The 19,486-nt window shown below is 48.0% G+C and overlaps 2 protein-coding genes across 4 annotated transcripts; both read right to left on the reverse strand.

The window, feature by feature from the left end:
* Positions 1 to 2,771: 2,771 nt before the first annotated feature.
* AURKAIP1 (aurora kinase A interacting protein 1) lies at positions 2,772 to 5,773 on the reverse strand. 3 transcript variants are annotated; one of them, XM_040585373.1, is made up of 4 exons: positions 5,675 to 5,773; positions 4,852 to 4,938; positions 3,865 to 4,313; positions 2,772 to 2,934 (listed from the first exon to the last, which is right to left on the reverse strand). In XM_040585373.1, exons 2-4 carry the CDS (start codon positions 4,901 to 4,903, stop codon positions 2,827 to 2,829), a joined length of 609 nt encoding a protein of 202 aa, XP_040441307.1. In that variant the 5' UTR covers positions 4,904 to 4,938; positions 5,675 to 5,773; the 3' UTR covers positions 2,772 to 2,826. The 3 variants fall into 3 exon arrangements, with proteins under 3 accessions (XP_040441307.1, XP_040441308.1, XP_040441306.1); XM_040585374.1 differs by lacking the exon at positions 5,675 to 5,773 and adding an exon at positions 5,457 to 5,625; XM_040585372.1 differs by lacking the exon at positions 5,675 to 5,773 and adding an exon at positions 5,433 to 5,457.
* Positions 5,774 to 7,404: 1,631 nt separating this feature from the next.
* On the reverse strand, positions 7,405 to 18,534 carry LOC121084191 (C-factor-like). Its single transcript, XM_040585371.1, has 6 exons — positions 18,291 to 18,534; positions 10,421 to 10,472; positions 9,930 to 10,117; positions 9,348 to 9,503; positions 8,380 to 8,490; positions 7,405 to 8,165 (listed from the first exon to the last, which is right to left on the reverse strand). Exons 1-6 carry the CDS (start codon positions 18,429 to 18,431, stop codon positions 8,052 to 8,054), a joined length of 762 nt encoding a protein of 253 aa, XP_040441305.1. The 5' UTR covers positions 18,432 to 18,534; the 3' UTR covers positions 7,405 to 8,051.
* Between the last annotated feature and the right edge of the window lie 952 nt (positions 18,535 to 19,486).

Below are 19,486 nucleotides of genomic sequence, written 5' to 3' on the forward strand. Positions count from 1 at the left end.
GCATCCTGTGGTCAAGAAAGTTAAAGCAAGTTGATACAACCCTGGTATATATTATCTGATAGTGCCACATAAGACAGACAGTCTTTGCAGCATCTCCACAAAGAAAATACAAATCCTGAGATGTGCTTTGAGGTACTCTGGTAAAAAAGAATACAGCATTCATATGACTAAGACTGGCAGTAACTGCCATGGATTGTTTACAGACACTTCTGTAAATTACACAGTAGTTCCAGATTTCTATACGTGGCTGTGTAATTACATCTAATAGATGTAAAAGCAATGACTTCTCTTGGCACACTACAATTTGGATTACTACTTAGAGAGGATACCATTTAATAAACTACTTTACTTCCCGGAGACTTGCAATTCACCACACATCATTGCCTTAGTACAAGAGTTCACTTGCAGTGGAACATCACAAGGTACTGAATGATTATGCGCTGCAATTCCCACCATTTCAATCATTCTCTTTTCTAGTTAGTATCAGGATGTAAAAACAAGTTAGAGAACAAGGTGGTGGTGCTGATCCAGGAAAATGGTACAAGTTCTCTGCCTGCATGATACCGGCATGCCTGAGAAAAACAAACAAGTTTGTCATCTACAGCCTCACCATTTTATGTCAAACTAGAGAGATAAGACCAACCTAAGCCTTATGGATAAGAATGGCTAACATACCCTTGGGCAGCTGGTAGATTTAGGGACTACAACAGAGAACAAAGACACAAATTACAGGATTAAGACAAAAAGAAAATCAAGGAAGAATAAACCTCAAAACTGGAACTGGAGGTACAGCACTGACAGATGAACAGGGCATGCTACTTTTTAAAGTCTATTGCTCCGTGTAATTCCAGCGGCATTGCAATTCTTCATCAACCAGCAATCTCCTAGAAACGTGTAAACTAATTATCATTTTTCCCTAGACAGAAAACCAGCAAGTTTGGACTAAGAGGCAGTAAGAGAAGCTGTAGGACTGACAGAAGACAACAATGCTGGCATAAAGGCTCTTAAAACAAATGTGACTAGGGGGAAAGAAAAAAAAAGAAGAAAAAAAAAATAAAGAGAGAAAAAGAAAAGACACAGACCTGACCTCAAAGGTGCTAATCCTCTCAGGCCCCAGCCTTTCACCTAAGCATCTTTGTGCAGGGAATGTGTATTGGTATTTTAGAAACACCTAGATGCACTCTGCATATTTAACAAACCTGTAAGCCAGAATCAGCACTCAATCTTCTCTTACTTGGTGAGTTTCTAAGGCTCATGGCTAGACATCCTCCTCTTCATTGAAATCCTGACAATAGGCTGAATGAAAGAGTCCTGCTGGTCTTGGTTAAAAGCAACTGCTGCCTATTTAAAGCACGAAAAGGATGGAACATGTGTTTAATTTTTTTTAATCAAAGTTGCCTACTGTTAACATATGGTTTGGAAAAAAAAAAGTATAAAAATATGCTAATCACATGTTTCTACAGGACTTCAATACAGTTCTCAGAGTGCCAACAGTTCTCTAGCAAGATTAACCCATTTTTAAATGTGGGTGTACCCTTTCCTTAAGATACCAACATAATGACCCAGCTAGCTTCTACATTAATGGCTAAGGAGTTTCAGAGGCTTTACATTCACTGTCATCTAGCAATAAAAAGAGCAGAGCACCACACAGAACCCAAGACATATTCACTGTGTGCCAGGAGTCACCTGTCCTTCCCGCAGTGAGATTAAACTGTACCTGGCACCGATGAGTTCCGCACATTATTGTTTCTCTTCCTTTTCAGTTTAGTCAAGTGTTCTGCTCCTAGCAAATAAAAAGGAATAAATTTTCAGGGTAGTTTCCCTGTATGCTGCAGAATGATGAGCCTACACAGCTCGTTCCTTTTTCCCCTCTTTCTCTCAGAGGCCAGTCCACCCCACCTATCTGCTAGAATAGACAGGGAAGGGCTGAATCACACAGAACCAAAGTTAATAGCCTCAAACAGAAAAATCAAAAGCAGAACCCAAAAAAGAACTCAGATATAAAGTCTCTGACTCTGACAGAGATAAAGTCCTCTCTCACGGTTTATTTTAAACATTTGTATTCTTCACAGCTTTCGTGAGTCTCTTCCATCATATAAAACCAGCTGATAACAACAGGATTGCCTTGGTCACAAATAGTTAATGAATAATCAGCTCTGAACTTTTACTGATACCAGTATCTGGATGTTCTGTATGACAAGGGTCAATTGTAGAAAAAAAAAAAATTATTAGCACAAAACAGAACAGAAAAAATAAATTTGCTTTCTAAGGACGCTCATGCAATGCCTAAGGCACATGCACACCAAGGCTTCAGACAGGTGAAAATCACATCTTTTTCAGATATATTCTACAGAATTATGTGCCAATTCTTACTTCACAATAACTCTGAGCAAACACCACCCTTTTTACAGCAAGGCTGTGAAAGAATGAGATTCTGAAAAGAACTTTTCAAAATGCTTGTGTCTTATATACAATGAGAAGAATTCTTTCGCTTATCTCCCAGAACTGACTATTCTTACAATACATTGTTCAGTCTAATCTTCATAAATTCATCTGTGATCTTTGATACCTTTGCCCTAACATACAGCTGGGGGCAGCAGCACGGGACTGCACACAGCAGCACCATGTCACTATACAAGAGCTCCCACCATTCTTTTGGGGAGAAAAAGCATATTGCTGTCAGGTTTGTCCTTGGAAAACTGCTCACCAAGACTGAAAGTTTCCTCCTACTAATTTCATCACACTCAGAAAAAGGTTAAATGTAATCCACATACTTAAATATTTTTTTTAATTACAATTACATGTTAAAACTCATTACAAGTGTTTTTATCGCTTTGAACTTTTCAGAAATATCTTGGGTGTCTGCCATCCCGCAGGAGGACTTTTCAAACCAGCTCTTTTCCAGATGCGCTCCAAATCTTTCTCAAATTTTATCTAAAACAGAAAAAAAAAGAAATGGTAACACAGCTCAAAGCAACATTTAAGTATTCAGCCACTGCCCACATGTACCAAGTAGAATCTAGATGTTACACACACAGAAGAACCAAATGCTTTATGGTTTTAAGTAGACAGCTTGCTCTATGTGTCAAATTAGCCTTACTGCAGAAAATACATTAAAATGCAATAGGATTCTGGTAGCATTATTTTAAAAGTCCTGTGTGAGGAAAACTGAGAAGACAGAAAATGAAACTTAAGAAAGAGGTTTTCCTCATGACAGTGTGTTCAGCACTGCTTCCTACAAATCTGAAGAAACGGAGTAACAATTAACCCCAATTTGCATCAAGGCAAGGTGAAAATTACCAGAGAATGAGCTAAACTATATTATAGCAAACCTAACAGACTAGTGAAAGCATTGAATGAGACCATCTACAGCTTGAATGAAGGCCCATGTCTTCCCTCACCCCTTCTATTATGGGAAGTAAAAGGCTTCTCTATAGAAAAAGACAATAGGAAGCACTTGAGGATGTTGGCAAGACAGGAGATAAATTAGGATTAAACCAGTCTCCCTGATATAATGCAGACACGTGAATTAATCTTTCACACAAATGCTAAAATTTTTCTCTCTTAGCCACATGCATTTAGAAGTTTCTGTCATGCAACAGAAATCGCGCTCAGTAACTGTCGCACATGTATGTTTACAACCACAGAAATATTCTACATTTCAGGTTCTGAAGATGTACAGGTCAAACACAAAACAGAAAAAGCTATTGTACTAGTAAATACCGAATTTATTAAGGCGCTCTGAGTTGCTGCCATTTTTACCCAAATAAATTCCACTTAAACACATCGTTTGAGACCTGAACAGAGGCCAGTTTGAGAAGAGGGGACATTTATGTCAAGAAGTTCTCTCTACCCTGAGCTCACCTGACGCTTCTTCTTGCGACCTTCCTTTATCCTCCTCCGTACAAACTTTCTTCGCTTTAGCAGCTTTTTGTACTTGTGTCGATTCATTTTCCTTCTGCGAATCTTCAAAACATTCTTACACTGAAGATTGTTGCTACTTGTTCCTTCTCCTTCCTCCACATCAGCTCCCTCGTAAGATGGAGGACAGTCATATCGCTGCAGAGGTTCATAGCCCGCTTCTTCCTGAGCATTAAGGACTTCTGCTTTAGGTAGCAGGTATCGAACTGTCAGCCAGCTTTCTAAGGGGCTGATGGAAAGTTTTCTGGGGATCAGCACCTCTTCCAGTTCAGGGTCCAGAGCATACCACTGCTGAGGCTGGGCTCCGCTATTGTTAGATGGCTGTGTGCTATAGCGTGCAGATGTAGAATGATAGCAAAGAAAGGAAGACACGGACCTTGGCAAAAGGTGGCCTTTGAGAAGAAAAGAACGTCACTTAAGAGGCAGAATTGTCAAACAGAATGTTAAGAAAAACTCTGCCCAGCTCTCAAACCACCAGGTAACTCTGGCCAGAATAATCTAACAAAGGAATTTGCTTACAAAAATTACATTCCCAGCACATAAACAAGTCTTTTTTAATTTGAATTTAATTATGCTGCTGTAATGCCACCTGCTAAAAATACATTATACAGTGCTTTATCGTGTAAGCTGTGTGTAAGTACCATTTGGAACAGGGAACTGTTCACTGCATTAAGCCTTTCTGTGGCTAAAGAATCTCCTCCTGAGCTTAAAAGAGGTCAGATCAGAACTACACAGTACGGAGAGAACAGATCAGAGACATACGAACATTTGAAAACCTCTGAATGAACAACAGCCTCACCACTCTTGCACTGCTTCCTGGGAAATAAATTCCTGGGAGCCTCATTACCTTAGGAAAATTAAAAAAAAAAAACAACAAAAAAAAACCAAAAACAACCAAACAGAAACCGAGGTCACACAACATCAGTTTACCTGCAATTCGTGAAGCCTTCAGTAACCTAGAAGTCAGCTGTGATATTAACATATTGTTTTGCTCTGTCCGTAGCCAGACTGTAATGACTGTTAAAATAAGGACATTTACTCATTGAGGTGAACATGCTGCTTAAAAAAAACAAATCCAAAAATGGGCTGAGTCACTCTAAGCACCCTCCTCCTCTCCTCGCCAGGCTGCTGGGTTTTGCTGGGGGGGCCTGGCCCACAACCAGGGGCTTAGTGGGGCCGCAGAGGCAACTGAGGAAACCTCGGCTGTTCCAGGCTCAAAACAAGGTCCCTGCAGGCCCAGCCCGGCTGCCCGCCGCCCCCAGGCCCTGAGGAACAGGCCGCTCCCGAGGCGGGACGGACCGCAGCCCTGTGCTCCGGGGGGTGGGCAGCCTCCTGCCCCGGGCATGGGGCTACCAGGGCACGGTGCTACCAGGGCCCACCACCACCCCACGGGCACGGGGCTACCAGGCCATGGGCACGGGGCTACCAGACCCCGCCACTGCCCCACTCCGCTCCCCGGGCACGGGGCTACCAGGCCCCGCCACTGCCCCACTCCCCGGCCACGGGGCTACCTGGCCCCATCACCGCCCCGCTACCTGGGCACAAGGCTACCCGGGCACGAGCACGGGGCTACCAGGCCCCGCCACCGCTCCACGGCCACGGGACCACTAGGCACGGGGCTACCAGGCCCCGGCCCCGGCCCGCTCCGCCCCCCGGCCACGGGGCTACGCGGCCCCACCACCGCCCCGCTCCCCGGGCACGGCGCTCCCAGGCCCCAGGCACGGCCCGCAGCCCGCCGGCCGCCATCGCTCACCGTCCCCGCCCGCCGCTGCCCCGGAACTTCCGGCCGCTGCGCAGGCGCCGTGAGGCGCGGCCGGGCCGGGCTGTGCGGGCAGCCCCGCTCCTCCCGCCGGCCGGCCCCGGGGCAGCCATGCCGGGGCGGGGGAGGGCCAGGCCGCAGCCCCGAGGCGGCGGGGTGCCTTCGGCCGCCGTCCAGCCGGGTGGAGGTGCTCGGCCCAGCGCACCGGGAGGCCGGGGGAGGCGCCAGGGCCGGGCCGGCCGCGGCGGCGCGCAGGGGCCGCGGCCCTCAGGGGAGCAGGGCCCCGCCTCGGAGCTGCTGCGGGCTGGGCGCGCCCGGGGAGGCGCTGGCGGGGCCTGCTGCCGGACAGCCAGCTCTGCTCTCCTGCTGCCGGCCGGCGGAATCGCGGGGCAGGGAGCTGAGAACGGAAAACCGGAGACAAAACCCTCTAATACCCCGTCTGGAGCGCTAGAGAGCCGGCAGGCTTTAGTTTCGAAGCTGGATGCACGGGGGATAAGTTCCGCCCAACGCACATCCTGACTTTGTTCACCATTTATCTTTATATGGCCAATCTATACCTATTAATGACATTTCTGAGAAACTGTTGGCATACTCCTTACGGTTCCATGCACTACTTATCATATCTACACTCTTACTACACATACGTGGCCTAATGGGTCCGGGGTCCTCTGGGACACCTTCATCCTTTCATCTTCTCATCCTTTTCATGACCTTCTCCCTGCCTTGTTTCAGCACTCGGGGCTCATGTCTCGGTTTCAGCCCGGTTCTTACCTACTATTGTAGCTAAACTATACAATGGAGCGTTCTACTAGTAACTAAACTACATAATGTGACATTGTACAGCTCAGCAATGCCATGGATACGTTAGTTCCAACATTTACAGTTAAGCACACAGGTAAAATTCCCCTCGTCTCAGAGCATTCCTATCAGCACGCCACGCAGCAGGCTGCGGAAGGCACATCTGCTCCTTTTCCACACCCAGCATCTGACATTTGATTCAAACTAAATAGCTCAACTAGTTCAAACTGAGCTCGCCCCTTACCTACCGGGTTTGTGCTGATACAACAGTCACACTTGGAGATGGAAAGTCAATAGCTTTCAGCTGATAGGAAGGCACTGCGTTTTGTTCACCTGCTTGGTCACAGCAGCGCATCACTGAGAATCGGTCTGAGAGCCGAAGTGTGGCAGAACAAGCAGTTTTTACAGTGAGACTTTACATCCTTGTCGATGTGGGGATCACGAAAGGCAGCTAGAGAACTCTCTTTCACACCGTCAGCTGCATCTGAGGGCAGATCTCACAGTGGCTGCTGTCCAGGAGCAGCCACACCTGTCTCTCCCACTTACCTGGCTGCTGTTTTGTCTTTTCTTACTCGGTACAGGAACCCACCATCTTGGCACAGCATGAAAATGCCTAATCAGCTGGCATGAGGGAGCGATGTTGAAGCAAATCCCAGACTTCAAAGAACTTTTTGCTTTTATCCCTATCTCAGCCAGAACACAGAGATCTTTTCACCAGATGCTTTTAGGAGTTCAGACCAGAACAAGGGTCTGCCCCAGTTTCAGGTACACCCCACCATGTTAAACCCACCTAGCCCGAAGGAGACAGCAATGCCTAGTTCCTTCCTGCAAGGCAGAAGTACCATTCCCTGGTCAGGGAAGAGCAACCTACGTAGACAAACGTACATACACAGAAAAATAACCGCAGTGGTTCAGTAAACAGACTATTTGTTTAAACAAGACTTTATTGAAGATGCTTTAGAAGTTTATGTACAAAACAACATTCCCGCCCCCGTATCAGGATATCAGTCATGCCCTGGGAACAAAGCAAGTGTCTGGTGTGTGCTGTCAACCTGGGGACACTCAAAGGTTGCCGAGGAATTTACAGAAGCACAAAATTCACGTAGTTTAGAGCTGGGCAATTTCAGCCTTGGCTCAGTTAGGACTGAAAGAAACCAAAGGACCTTTTCTAGAGACGTGTCTCCAGCAGACTGAACTTTATGGAACCTGACAGCCTGCACTGGCCTTGTTCTTTGCAGAAGTAAAGGACCTGACCTCAGAGTGAGAGGCCCACCCTGGTTTCGGAAGTGAAGAGGAACCAGCCCCTGGATTTAACTTGCAGTTTTAACTTATTTTAGATGGTTCCAGGAGATGCCCATTACTAAGAACACAGTAGTATTTGCAGAAAGCATTAGAACAGAGCAGTAGCAATACCAAGTCAGCCACCTTGCTTTCCAAGTATACCTAAAGAGAGGCGGGATATCAGACTGGCTACTTCAGCTAGTAGTGTATAAGAAAACAGTAGAGACACAGACATTAGTGGCACAAGTTAAATAGTGACTGACGTGCTGTTTCCATAGTATACTGTGCACTTCTACCACGGTAGAGTTTCCCCTTGCCAGTCCAGGAAGGAACCATTTTCTTTTTCACCGAGACGGTCCAGGACGGAGAGAATGCCTGGGATAGCCTCTTGCACCTGCATGGGAGCCTAGAGCAAATCAAGCTTAGATCATTACTAGGAACAGCGTACAGAAGAGAATCAAATGCATTTAAGAAGTTACTAGAATCAAAGGGGGGGGAGTATTTTCATTTTTCATAGCATGGCCCTGCAGCATATGGAAGTGTATGCTGTGCAGTGGGTTCTTGCTCAGGGGCTGGAACAACAAGGAAGTCTTTCACATTTTCAAAGAGATGTCACTTACCATGTTTCCACCCATGTCTGTCTGAAGCCAGCCTGGATGCAAAGAAATACAGAGAATTCCATCCGATTTCAAGTCTGCAGCAAGACACCTGGTGATCATATTCAGTGCTGTCTACAACAGTGGAAACCATCTATTAGTGTGCTGGTTTTACAAGCCTGGAGCAAGACCCAAGCTAATTGGCACCTGCCTTCCATCATGATGTCTCCTGACAAATGAAGGGGCAGTAGCAGTATCACAGTAATTTATCCAGACTTAGTGGGGGCTTCATTCTCACGTACAGCTGTTAAGAGACGTATTGCAAAAGTTCTATCGTCATAAGCTTACTGCCCAAAGACAACACTAAGTTGTGATGGAAGACAAAGTAGTATTTGAAACTCCTAAGGAGCTGCGGGGAAAATAATGTTGACATAAGGACTGTGTTTTTCTGCAATAATCACTGCACAAACGTTCAGGTTTTTACTTCTGAACAGGGAAAACAAGCATATTAACAGCTTACGAGTAGGCGGTGTAAGAGAAACTGTATGTCTAATCTTGACTGTTGGTACAAACTCAGTTTCTGGATGTGACAAAACTGAAAAACTCCACCTCTCGCTAATCAGCTCTACCATGTACAGGTCAGCACACCTTTTGTTGAGTTTCATGCCTATCTTGCTTGGGGTGGAAAAGAACACAGCTAATAGGACACACACCTGAGGGCATCAGTTCTTCCCTGAATGCCAAGTGCCTCTGAAATGGTTCTGTATCAGGGTAGCGATGGAGCATCTGTTTTTAAGAAGCTGGTGTGCTTGCTCCAGATATATGGTTTTCAAGGTCCTGTTTCCACCCTCATGAAGAACAAGAACAGTTCCTGTGTCAGCCTGCCCAAGGAGGTGCTGCAGACCTCACATCATCCTCCTAAGCTCAGAGTGGTCTTTACCTCACAGGCCTGCCGGCACCCAGCAAGGCACAGCCCAGGGCAGCCTACAAACCTTCGCTATCCTGTAGGGGTAGACCTTGAGGAACATCTCATTTGCCTGGACGAGTTGCATGGAGGCAGCAAGAGAGGACATATTGATAATGGCAGCTCTATGGCAGCCCATTCCTGTGCTCAGCTGAGCTGCCTTCCTCAGAAGGGGTAGAAATGCCTGTGAAAACAAGAATTGGTTTTAATTTGGCCCCTTCAAGGCAAGCTGGACTCTCAGGTTCTGCTCTGTGAAGAATTGCCGTACAACTCTATACCACCAGCACAGAATGGTGGTGGCTCTCCGGACAAGCTGACCATAGGAAACCTTTCTATAACAGCCAGCTGAAAATAGCAAGGACCTTCAGCCTCTTCTGCCCACCTCCTAACCCAGCCTGTCCACGGAAGTGACCTCATACCAGATGGATTTAAACAAAGAGAAAGATCTTTGATAAAAAGGATCTCTCGCCACTCGCTAGGCATACAGTTTGACATCAGAACCATATCTGTGCAGTTCCAAGGCGACAAATGCTTTGGTTACATGTCCAGCTCACTAGTGGCAAAGCCTCACATAGTACTATAGGTTAAACACATTCTTCCCAGTTCTTACCTTGGTGACCATCAGCTGGGCAACTGTATTGGTTTCGTAAGTGGTGAGCATTGTCTCTGCTGTGACTTCTTCCAAGGAAGCAATCACATTGATGCCAGCGTTGTTAATGAGGCAGTTCAGACCTTTGTCTCCCACAATTTCTTCCACTTCCTTGACTACTTTCTTGATGCTGTTTTCACAGACCACATCTGCACAGAGGAGCCAAGAATAGCCACGGTGAACAGTGAAGCATGTGGTTCAGGTGCCATTCTGGCACTATACAACATATGCTAAACTATAGCTAAGGCAGTAGCCTGAATGGGGACATTGAGGCAGCACACAGAGATGACAACGCACAGAAGACTTTACATAGATTATGTTTCCCCAGTGTTATCGTAAGGGTGATCATTTTCAGCTGCTGGAGGTCATGTACAGCTACTGATCACCCAGTAGACCTGTTGCTTAAGATGCACTCGCCTGATTAGTTGAAGATACTTAAGCCCTTTACTCACCCAGTTGGAGAAGCTTGATATTGCTGTATTGCTTGCTAAGCTGCTGGAGTTCCTGGGAAGAAGAAATTATTTGAGTTATCTTTTTAATATATATTTATACATATATACATATATATCCGTGGCTATTATATAAAACAGTTCGAGATCTGCACCTCCAGAATTGTAACTGCCATTTCTTTTCATAATGGGACTGAAGGCAGTGATACTACTTTGCTTTCCAACTGCTGAGCAGCTTTCTGGAGGACAAGATCAACTGCTGCAAGAAACTGGACTCTTCACCTGCTTAGTCAAGATACCAGCATGCCAGATTATAGAGTTAGTTCTCAGTTTGTACAGCTCCAGGGTGTGTTTGCAGTGTAACCAAAGGTCTTTGATCAGGCAGCTGCCATTGCCAGTTCCACAGCAGACCACCATGGTGCTCAGACTGCATTCCAAGCCAGTAATTCCCCACTTCTGTAAGAAAAGTGTAGTTCTCCTGAAGCTCAGCTAGTGCTAGACATCAGTTTAGCGCAACAGGAAGGCTTAAGAAAAGCCATCTGGAACTACTGTTTGAAGGAAGTTTCCTAGCGCTTTTCCCATGGAAATTCTGTTTGCCAGCACTCTTGTTAGCTTCAACTCTTGTAACCCAAGGTAAAGCACACATTAAATCAGCTCCATACACAGCAAGTGTCCACGAGAAGAACCCTGTTCCTGCTAGATAGCTGTAATTCAGTCATCTGTCTGCTACTCTCAGTAGAGGAATGACTAGTGTTCTTGAGAAAATGAGTACTATACCAGTGTTGCTGCTGGACAAAGTATGTCCCAACTGGATTTATAGGCCCAGACGGAATACTTAGGTTTCTATGCCATGTAGCCAAGTGGGATGTGTGGCCAAATGTAACAGATGGATCACACACTCCCAGCCCCTTTTAGGAGACTGAGCAACCCTGGCCAAACATTCCAGGTCAAGCAAATCCATCTCTTTAGGAGCCCTTTGGAAACGGGGGTTGGGGGGCTGGTTTTGAAAGAGTACTTTTTGCCACTTGGAGACACTTAGGGACTCCGTGTCCTCTGTCAAGCTATAATGCATTACAACTTTTATCTCTGTTCGTACTCTGCAGGATTCTCTCCAGGCTCGTTCAGAAAATTTGTTCGTCCCCTGAGGACGATCTACAACTGCAGTTAAGGCTGTTAGGGGGGGAGGGAAGGAAGGGGAACAAGTCAGAAGCACAAAGCCAGAAGACATTCCTCCCCTTGGATAGGGCTTAGTGGGACAGTTTTCAACAGATTAAAGGCCCAGAACACACTATCTTGTTTATTGATAGTCAGGCATGAAATAGTTCTGCCATGTCAAGGCCTGCAATAATTATGTAGCTTTGGACTGTTCACTGGACTTCAGTTTGACAGTATCACTTACTTGATAATAAACTCAGAAGTGTTTTGGCTTCTCAGGGTTTGTTCATTTGTGTATAGTCAGACTGCTTTACTCTCTGGCAGAAACAGGCTATGTTTCTAACACTATTGCTAAAAGGCCAGAGATGTTTTGTGAAGTGAATAAGCAACACGTTCAAATAAGAACTCCAAACACTGTAGCATTAAGCCTTCTCCAGCACACAGCGTGAAATTACAATTGCTGCATGCAAATCAGGTTTAAAACTCAATGTTTTTTCCACTCAGTTGGTTACTTAGTTAACGAGTGACTCCCACGTCAGTGGTTTATGTTTCTCAGAAGCAGCTTCCAGGCATAAAGCTAACTCAGATGGCTTTGGTCGTCAAGAATGTTACTTTGTCTGATATAAACATAAGCTGAAAAATCCAGTTAGGAAACCTAAAAATTGCAGAAAAGCCTATTCTTTTCCCTACTGTGACTAGAAGGAGCAGGTGGAGAGGAGGACCAGAGACCAATTCATGCAGCGCAATCAGATACAGCCATTTCAAGCCACCAGTCACGTATGCTGCTTCTCCTCTTCCCCCACTCCAAGGAGTTTTGGTCAGAGAGATCAAACGTCCTCTGTGTCTAGAGAACTCCGAAAATATTACTGCAATGCATGCATATGCTAGCTATTGACTCCCCACTGAAGGGATAAGTTTTCCTGAAACTCACTGTTGTCATCAGTCAAGTGCCATGTTCTCCCCCCATTAAAAACAAACCACAAAACTCCCACCAAAATTACAACTTAAAAAAACCCACCCAAAACAACAAACCAACCTACACCACCAAAGCTACGTGCAAGGGTTTTTTTTGAAGCAGACTTGTGCTCACTTTTTGGAATGCCAACATGCTAGTGCAGAGGCACGGCTCCCAGGACAAAGAGGTTGAATCCCTGGAGAAGACAAAGTCTTGGAGCAGAGCCAGTGCAGCCCGTAATGGCAATGCATGCGTAAGAATAAGTCAGCTCATTGGTACTGCTTTTTGAAGTGCAGCTTGTATTTTAATTTCAGTTAACACAGTTTCATTTAAAGACACCAGGTACAGCCAACATATCCCAGACTAAGTAATTTTTAGTTAACGTTCTGTGATAGCCAATTTAAAAACAAACGAGACAAACAAAACCAACATAAAACCACAACACATCCCCCTAATACTGTGCTTAGCGTAGTAGCTCTAGGAGTGCTCTGCACCTGAATGGTTACCCCTGAGAATCAGCTCTCAGGGATTCCAAGAAAAAATTAAACTCTGATTAGCATCTGTTGTTTCCCGCTTGCTGATTTTAATTACAATTTAAAAAGAGCCAGCCTACTCCAATTTAAACAGGATCCTCTGGGTGCTCAAGGCTCCAGATACAGCTTCATCAGTACACGGAATATTTACTGCTAGATTTCAACTGGGAATGTTATGTTGTCTTTGCCATTAAGCAGGATTTACTTTGCCTTCTTTATGAAAGCATTATCCACCTCAGTTACAACTCTTGGAAAGGACTGGGCTCTAGTAGGGCACTTGGAAGCAATCAAGCAACTAACATAGTCTGTAGGTAGCTCTGTCAGGCAAAGGGTGCTCGGGTATCCTTCACATCATCCTGCTTGCAGTGAGGGCAAAGTCAAAGGTGTATCATATTTGCCCATGTCTCTCTGAGACAGGCTATTCAGTATCACAGTGTACAGCCAACTTACTGTTTGCTTGTGTAATAGCTTACACCAGGCTGCTACAGGCTGCCCCAAATCCATAGTTCTCTCTGACTCAAGAGGAGCCAGACCTTAATGCTATAGGAAGTGCAAAAGAGTTCCAGGGGGAGAAAAAAAAACCCCAACACTGCAATAACCCCAAATTATAAAGGCTTCAGGAATGCCCCCTTTGTCCGATATAACACATCTATCTTGCTAGAGCGCTGCTCCAGAGATTGCTCAGCTGCTCCTTCCAACAGCAGACCACACGGCTAAAATATGTAGCACAGAAAAAAAAACAACCAAACAAAAAAAAAAAACAACCAAAAAAACCTGACAGTGTGCAGAAGCACTTCAGTGAGAGCTCTGTGTCTGACAAGGGAAGAGACACAGCACTGTTGGTAACACTATCTCCTATTTCAGAGGAAAGGAAACAGCACATTAAGCCCTGGAAGCTTTCCAGAGCCCAGCAGAGGACTCCTGAGCAGCGAGGAACTGAACGCTTTCTTGTTCACCTGGGAACACACTTGGGCTTGCGGGAGAGCACGAGGAACAAGAGATGCTCCTGTCCCGAGGTCCCACGGTCAGCTCTCAGCACAGCCTGGCAGAGCCAAGCTGAGTACTCTGAGCCCTGTAAATGGATTTACGCCGTGGCCATTCGGATCCCTTCAGCTACCTCGCTTCCTTCTGCACCTCAGCAAGTCAGAGGGGGGACTACTGGGGCTGCACCATCATCAGGTGTAGTCTTAAGACTTCAGATCGGAGGGGTTTTTCCCTTTTACGGGGAAGCAGGATGGGGGAAGCAAGAGCAAGAAAGAAAAGCAGGAGCTGGGGATAATTACAGATGGGTCCACAAGCCCGTACAGGCTGGCTAATCATAACTGTACTGTGGTTTTGTCCATCTGGAGTGCAAAGAGAGGACACCCAGGATTATTTTGCAAGGGAGATGTAGTTGCTTCCACTCTCGGTGCTGAAGCAGCCCAAGTAAAGGCAGATCAGCATCAAAGTGTGGCTGAAGGAGTCTAGCATGGTACTTTTCAAGGAGGAGCAGCGGTTATCTAGATGCGCCTGCAGGCCTGCTGCATGTTATCGTGTGATCTAAAGCCCATTTGTTAGGCAAATGTTCTGTGGAGGCCACCTAGAAGCTATTCAGCACAAGAACTCAAGTTATTACAACTTCTGCCAGCGCAGGCTCATGTGAAAGCTTGCAGCTGTTCGGCATTACCCCAGGATTTGCAAGTTACAGGAGACGTGCTGCTCTCTGTAGTAAGCAGAGGAAAGCAAAGTCAGACTCTTCAGCATCTCTCTTAAGTCAGGTCCTTGGGGGCTTTTGGCTGCCCACTGTTTGGAGGACTCTGAAGTATGCAGTCCTCTCTGCAACAGCATACACTCTGCTGAGAGATTCTCTGGATAAGTCTCCGATACCAAGGAATTGCTGCTGACTGTTGTCCCCAAGATGAGCACTGGATTTGCCAGTAGCTAAGCATATTTAATCACTTTTCCTCTAAAAACTGGAAGGTTATTTTTAAAAAGCTTTTCATTTAAGATCTTCCCATCCTTTTTGCCCTCCCTGCACTCTGCAACAGGGAAATGCTGCTCTATCAAACCAGATGAGAGCAGAATTTAAGAGAACTATCCAAAGTTGCCTGTCTCCAAGTTCATCCTCCAGTGCTGGAGAGGAACTGGGGGACAGTGCAGGATTTTTCATATGGTCACTTACCACAAAGCAAAGTGGGAAGAAACTAAATTAGATAAATTAGACCACTTGAGTCACTGTCAAGAGGAAAAGCAAGTACCGAGTGCTCAAGTGTGCAGAGAAAGAACAAGTCACTCAGCTCTCCAGCCCAGGCTGCATGGTCAACAAAGGGATCTTAGATGGGCAAAGCCCATTTGATGTGTATGAAGACAAGTTTGCGGTGCCAGCCCCAGGAGTACAGGAACCTGAACGCTGGGGGGTTAAGATCTGACTGGTAAGTTAGCGAAGGCAAAGTTTTCTCTCTGGGAAAGAAGAAAAGAAAAAAAAAAAAAAAAAGAAAGTCACTGAACTTTGGCCTTTCCTTACCACACCACACTCAAGCAACATTGCCAAATTGGATCCAAGCTTTGAGACGGTCGTATATGGTATTAAAACTCCCATTGCTAGAGGCTCAAGCACGTCTGTGCTTGCCCTCTGCCAGCTAGGAGTAGTGGCATGGTGGAAACACCCCAAAAGGTCAGAAAGTTGTGTGCCAACTGTATGCATTGCAGATGAGACAGATAATAGTAGTGAGACTACTACAATACCTTTAGTAAAGATTTCCCTTCCTTGTGTTTCCAAACCCATCTGTTAGAAATATGCTTTCAGCTGGCTGCAGAGGTTTCTATTGATGTACTGCCAAAGCACAGCACATGGCCTAGAGGTCCTTACAAAGAACAAAAACCTACCCTGATGCACCAAGGACAAACCTTGCCTCCCCCCATCACCAAAAAAATAAAAGGGGGGGGGGGAAACTTAGGATGCATCCCATGTGGCCTGCAGAATGGCCACTGGGGGTTACTGGAATGTGGCCCTTGGCCAGCTTCCTGTGACTGCCAGCAGTCTTTCCAGGTTTCCACTGCTGGAAGCAAGGAGTGACCCCAACTCTTCCCAGGCACACTGCACTTTTTGAAGGCTATTTCATCTTCTGGTGCAGGTTTACCAGCCTTTTTGCTCAAGATTTTTAAGTCCTGGCAATGTGAAGAAGCTCACAAGTTCTGTTCAGATATGTCTGTGTAACGTTTCCTAGGAAGCTCTTCCTACGGAAGGAACCATTTCACTTCTCCATGTAATTGATCCAAGATCATTATAACAAGAAATCCCTGCTGAACACAAGGGCCGATTGGTGAAAAAGAGAACCTCCCTCAGCACCGGCTCAAGCAGCTTTAGAACAAACAACCAAGCAGGGAGATTTCTATCTCACAACAGGTCATATGTCTCTGCTGGTTTCCTGTACCACGCTGTTGTGCAATCACTAATAGGAAATACAACTGGGACACACGCCAGGTCTTGTAACAGGAGTGAAAAGCGAACAGAACGGTAGCGAATACCTGTTCAGGAGCTCGTCTACTGCAGAAGGGGGGCAGAGGGGGGAAGCTGCAGGAATCAATGCCTCTGAAAGGCAATCTTGTGCACCAGAGTTCAGTCTGTTCCTCAGCAATTCGATTCAGAAAGATCCTAAACGTGCCTTAGTGCTGGAGAGTTATTTTTTTCAATAACAAGAAACAAAATTAAGCCTTTTTCCTTCGGTTTCATAAGTACCTGTAGAGCAGCACAGTGCTGCTGGAGAAGCGGGTGGTCAGACTGCAGGCACCCCCGAGCCAGCTCGGCACTGCCATCCTGGAAGGGGCAGCTGCGGCACCACCTTTTAAAATTTTTGTGTAGCTAAGCAGTAAACAAAGTCCCTACATTTTCTTTATTGCTAGCATGGCGTGACCACAATTTGCACTGAAAAGAATAAAGTCCACTGTAAGGGAACAGACGCATAAGCTCCGTTTAGCTCTGCACATGCCAGGGAATGTGTCTTTCACTAAGGCAGCCTTGTGCCGTGCTTGGAATAGGGGAGATGCGGGAGCAGGGCTTTGGGGATCAGTTCTCCTATCGGATGCCTGTGGCACAGTAGGTGCGAGACAGCCGCAGGGTTGAGAGCTCAGATTCTGGCAGCTCTGGAGCACTAGAGCTTTCCCAGGAAAGAGGAGGATACCTGCGTGTATTGTCGTGCTGCCCTAGCCGCGTTCTACCTTACTGAGGAGAGTCAAGAGCAGACTAGAGATGCACCAAAGGACACCAGTAGCTGTGAAGTGAGTGGCTTGATAACCCTCTCCAGTTTGCCTCCCAAAGGTTTCATTTGTCATTTATAACAGTCTAGGACTGGGGAAGGAGCCCAGACACATCGCTGCTGTGCTGTAGCAGCAGGGATGCTGGCTGAGGGGGGAAAGGGCTGCAGGTGAATTCACCAGCAACGTTTAACAAAAGCTACTACGTTTGCAGCAGAAGGTGCTGGTCCCTGCGCAGCCAAGGAGGGCACCAAGAGGAGTGTTTAATTCATCGTTCCTTTGAGCCTTTGCACTTAATTCAGTGGAGAAAGGGAAGAGAAAGATGGGGCAGAGCTCCTTCTGGGGACACAGGGACACCGTGTAGCAGAGGCAAGTAAAGCTGTAACGGGATTCACTGGGAGGCTTATGGGGGGTGGACTGCCCCTGCAGGGCTCCCGGGCCACGGAAAATTGGAGAAGGCCAGGATAGTCTTATCTCCAGCTGCAAATCCAGTGGGAAACTCGTGGGCAAGAGGGAGCGGCTGGCAGGAGCCCTGAGGTGCTGCAGCTGCCCAGCCTGCCCGGCCGGGACCGGGGGACTCCCAGCTCCCCTCCCCTCCCCCCGGGAATGCCCAGAGGGACCCGAATAGCAGCACCCCGGGCTCATTTCACCTCCAGCCTCGGAGACTCACGGCACCGGCTCCATCCGATCCGGCCACCTACCCCGGGCGACAGCTCAGCCCCCAGCTCCCCTCCCGCCCCGGGCACTCGCTGCCGGGACACCGGCGCCTAGTCGCAAAGATGCTGCGGCCCCGAAGTGCCTTCTCCCTCCCCCGCCCCCTCCCCGCCAGCCCCCGGGGCCAGCACTGCCGGACCGGGGCTCGGGGCTGCATCCCCTGCCCGGCCCCGCCCGCCCCCGGGGCTGGGGGCTCCGGCACGCAGCGGGGCAGGCGCGGGGTCCCGCGGGCCGGCAGCATCCCCCCCCCCCCCCCCCCCCGCCCCGGGCAGCCCCCGCTTACCTGCGCCTTCTCGGGGTACCGGCAGGTGGCAAAGACCAAGTCCGGGGGGGGGCTGGCGGCTGCGAGCCCCCGCACCAGCCCCAGCCCGATGCCCCGGCTGCAGCCGGTGATGAGCACGGAACGGCAGCGCGGCTGGGCCATGCTGGCACGGCTCGGCACGGTTACGGGCACGGGCACGGGCACAGGCACAGGCACAGGCACAGGCTCGGCTCGGCTCGGCTCGGCTCGGCTCGGCTCGGCTCGGCTCGGCTCGGCTCGGCTCGGCTCGGCTCGCTCTGCTCCCGGCGCGGCCCCAGCGGCTCTTAACCTGCGCGGCGCGGAGCCGGCACCGCCGTCCCGATCCCGATCCCGCCCCCGCCCGGCCCGGCCCGGCCCGGCCCGGTCCCCGCCTCCCGGGGCTCGCCCCCCTCCCCGGGCGGGTCCCGCTGCGGCCCCCCCGCAGCAGCCTTGTCCCCGAGTGCCCGGCTGCGCTCGGGAAGCGCCCGGCTTCCCCAGGGGAAGGGGACCGGGTGCCCCCTGCCCCAACCGCCCCCCGCCCCGTTACTGTTACCTGCGTGCCAAGGCCAGCGGGGGAGAAGCGGAACCTTCCTGGTCCCAGCGGGGACCGCCTGCCCCCCCCAGCTCGTAAGCCTGACATCAAGGGACAGAGGTGACATCGCTAGAGATCTAGGAGAGGGTAGAAGAAACGGTCCCAATTCTCTTCTGGGGCAATGAAGTGGAGGCAGGTGCTGAACCCCCATTTCTGGACTCCCCAGGTCACTGCCAGAGGCACGGAGCACCCTGCTTGTTTGGCTGTTAGGAGCATCCTTGACTGTTCATCCTGCGGTGGGCAAGAGGTTGCTGGAAGTGGCAAGCCTTCCTCGCTTTTAGCTGGTCCTCACATGCATTAGCCACCGGGCTTTTGCATGCTTTCCCTGTTCTTGATCTGCACACACTCATACATATAAATTGGTATGTGTAGGTATAAAGGCTTTGATTGCATCTGTTAGTATTATACTGCTCTTTATTTTCTTTATTAAAAGATCAGGAAGCTTCTAAAACACTAACTTCATCCTGATACAGGTCAAGAATAGCCTCTCCTCTTGTACTTGGGAAACTAAAGCACAAAGTTTTGGTAATTTGTTCCAATTACAAACCATCTGATGAGTCTGCCCCATTTCCCTTTTGTTGGTTTATTTCTAAACAACTGCAGTGGC

This window comes from Falco naumanni, chromosome 3 (assembly GCF_017639655.2).
Source record: "Falco naumanni isolate bFalNau1 chromosome 3, bFalNau1.pat, whole genome shotgun sequence".
NCBI lineage: Eukaryota > Metazoa > Chordata > Aves > Falconiformes > Falconidae > Falco > Falco naumanni.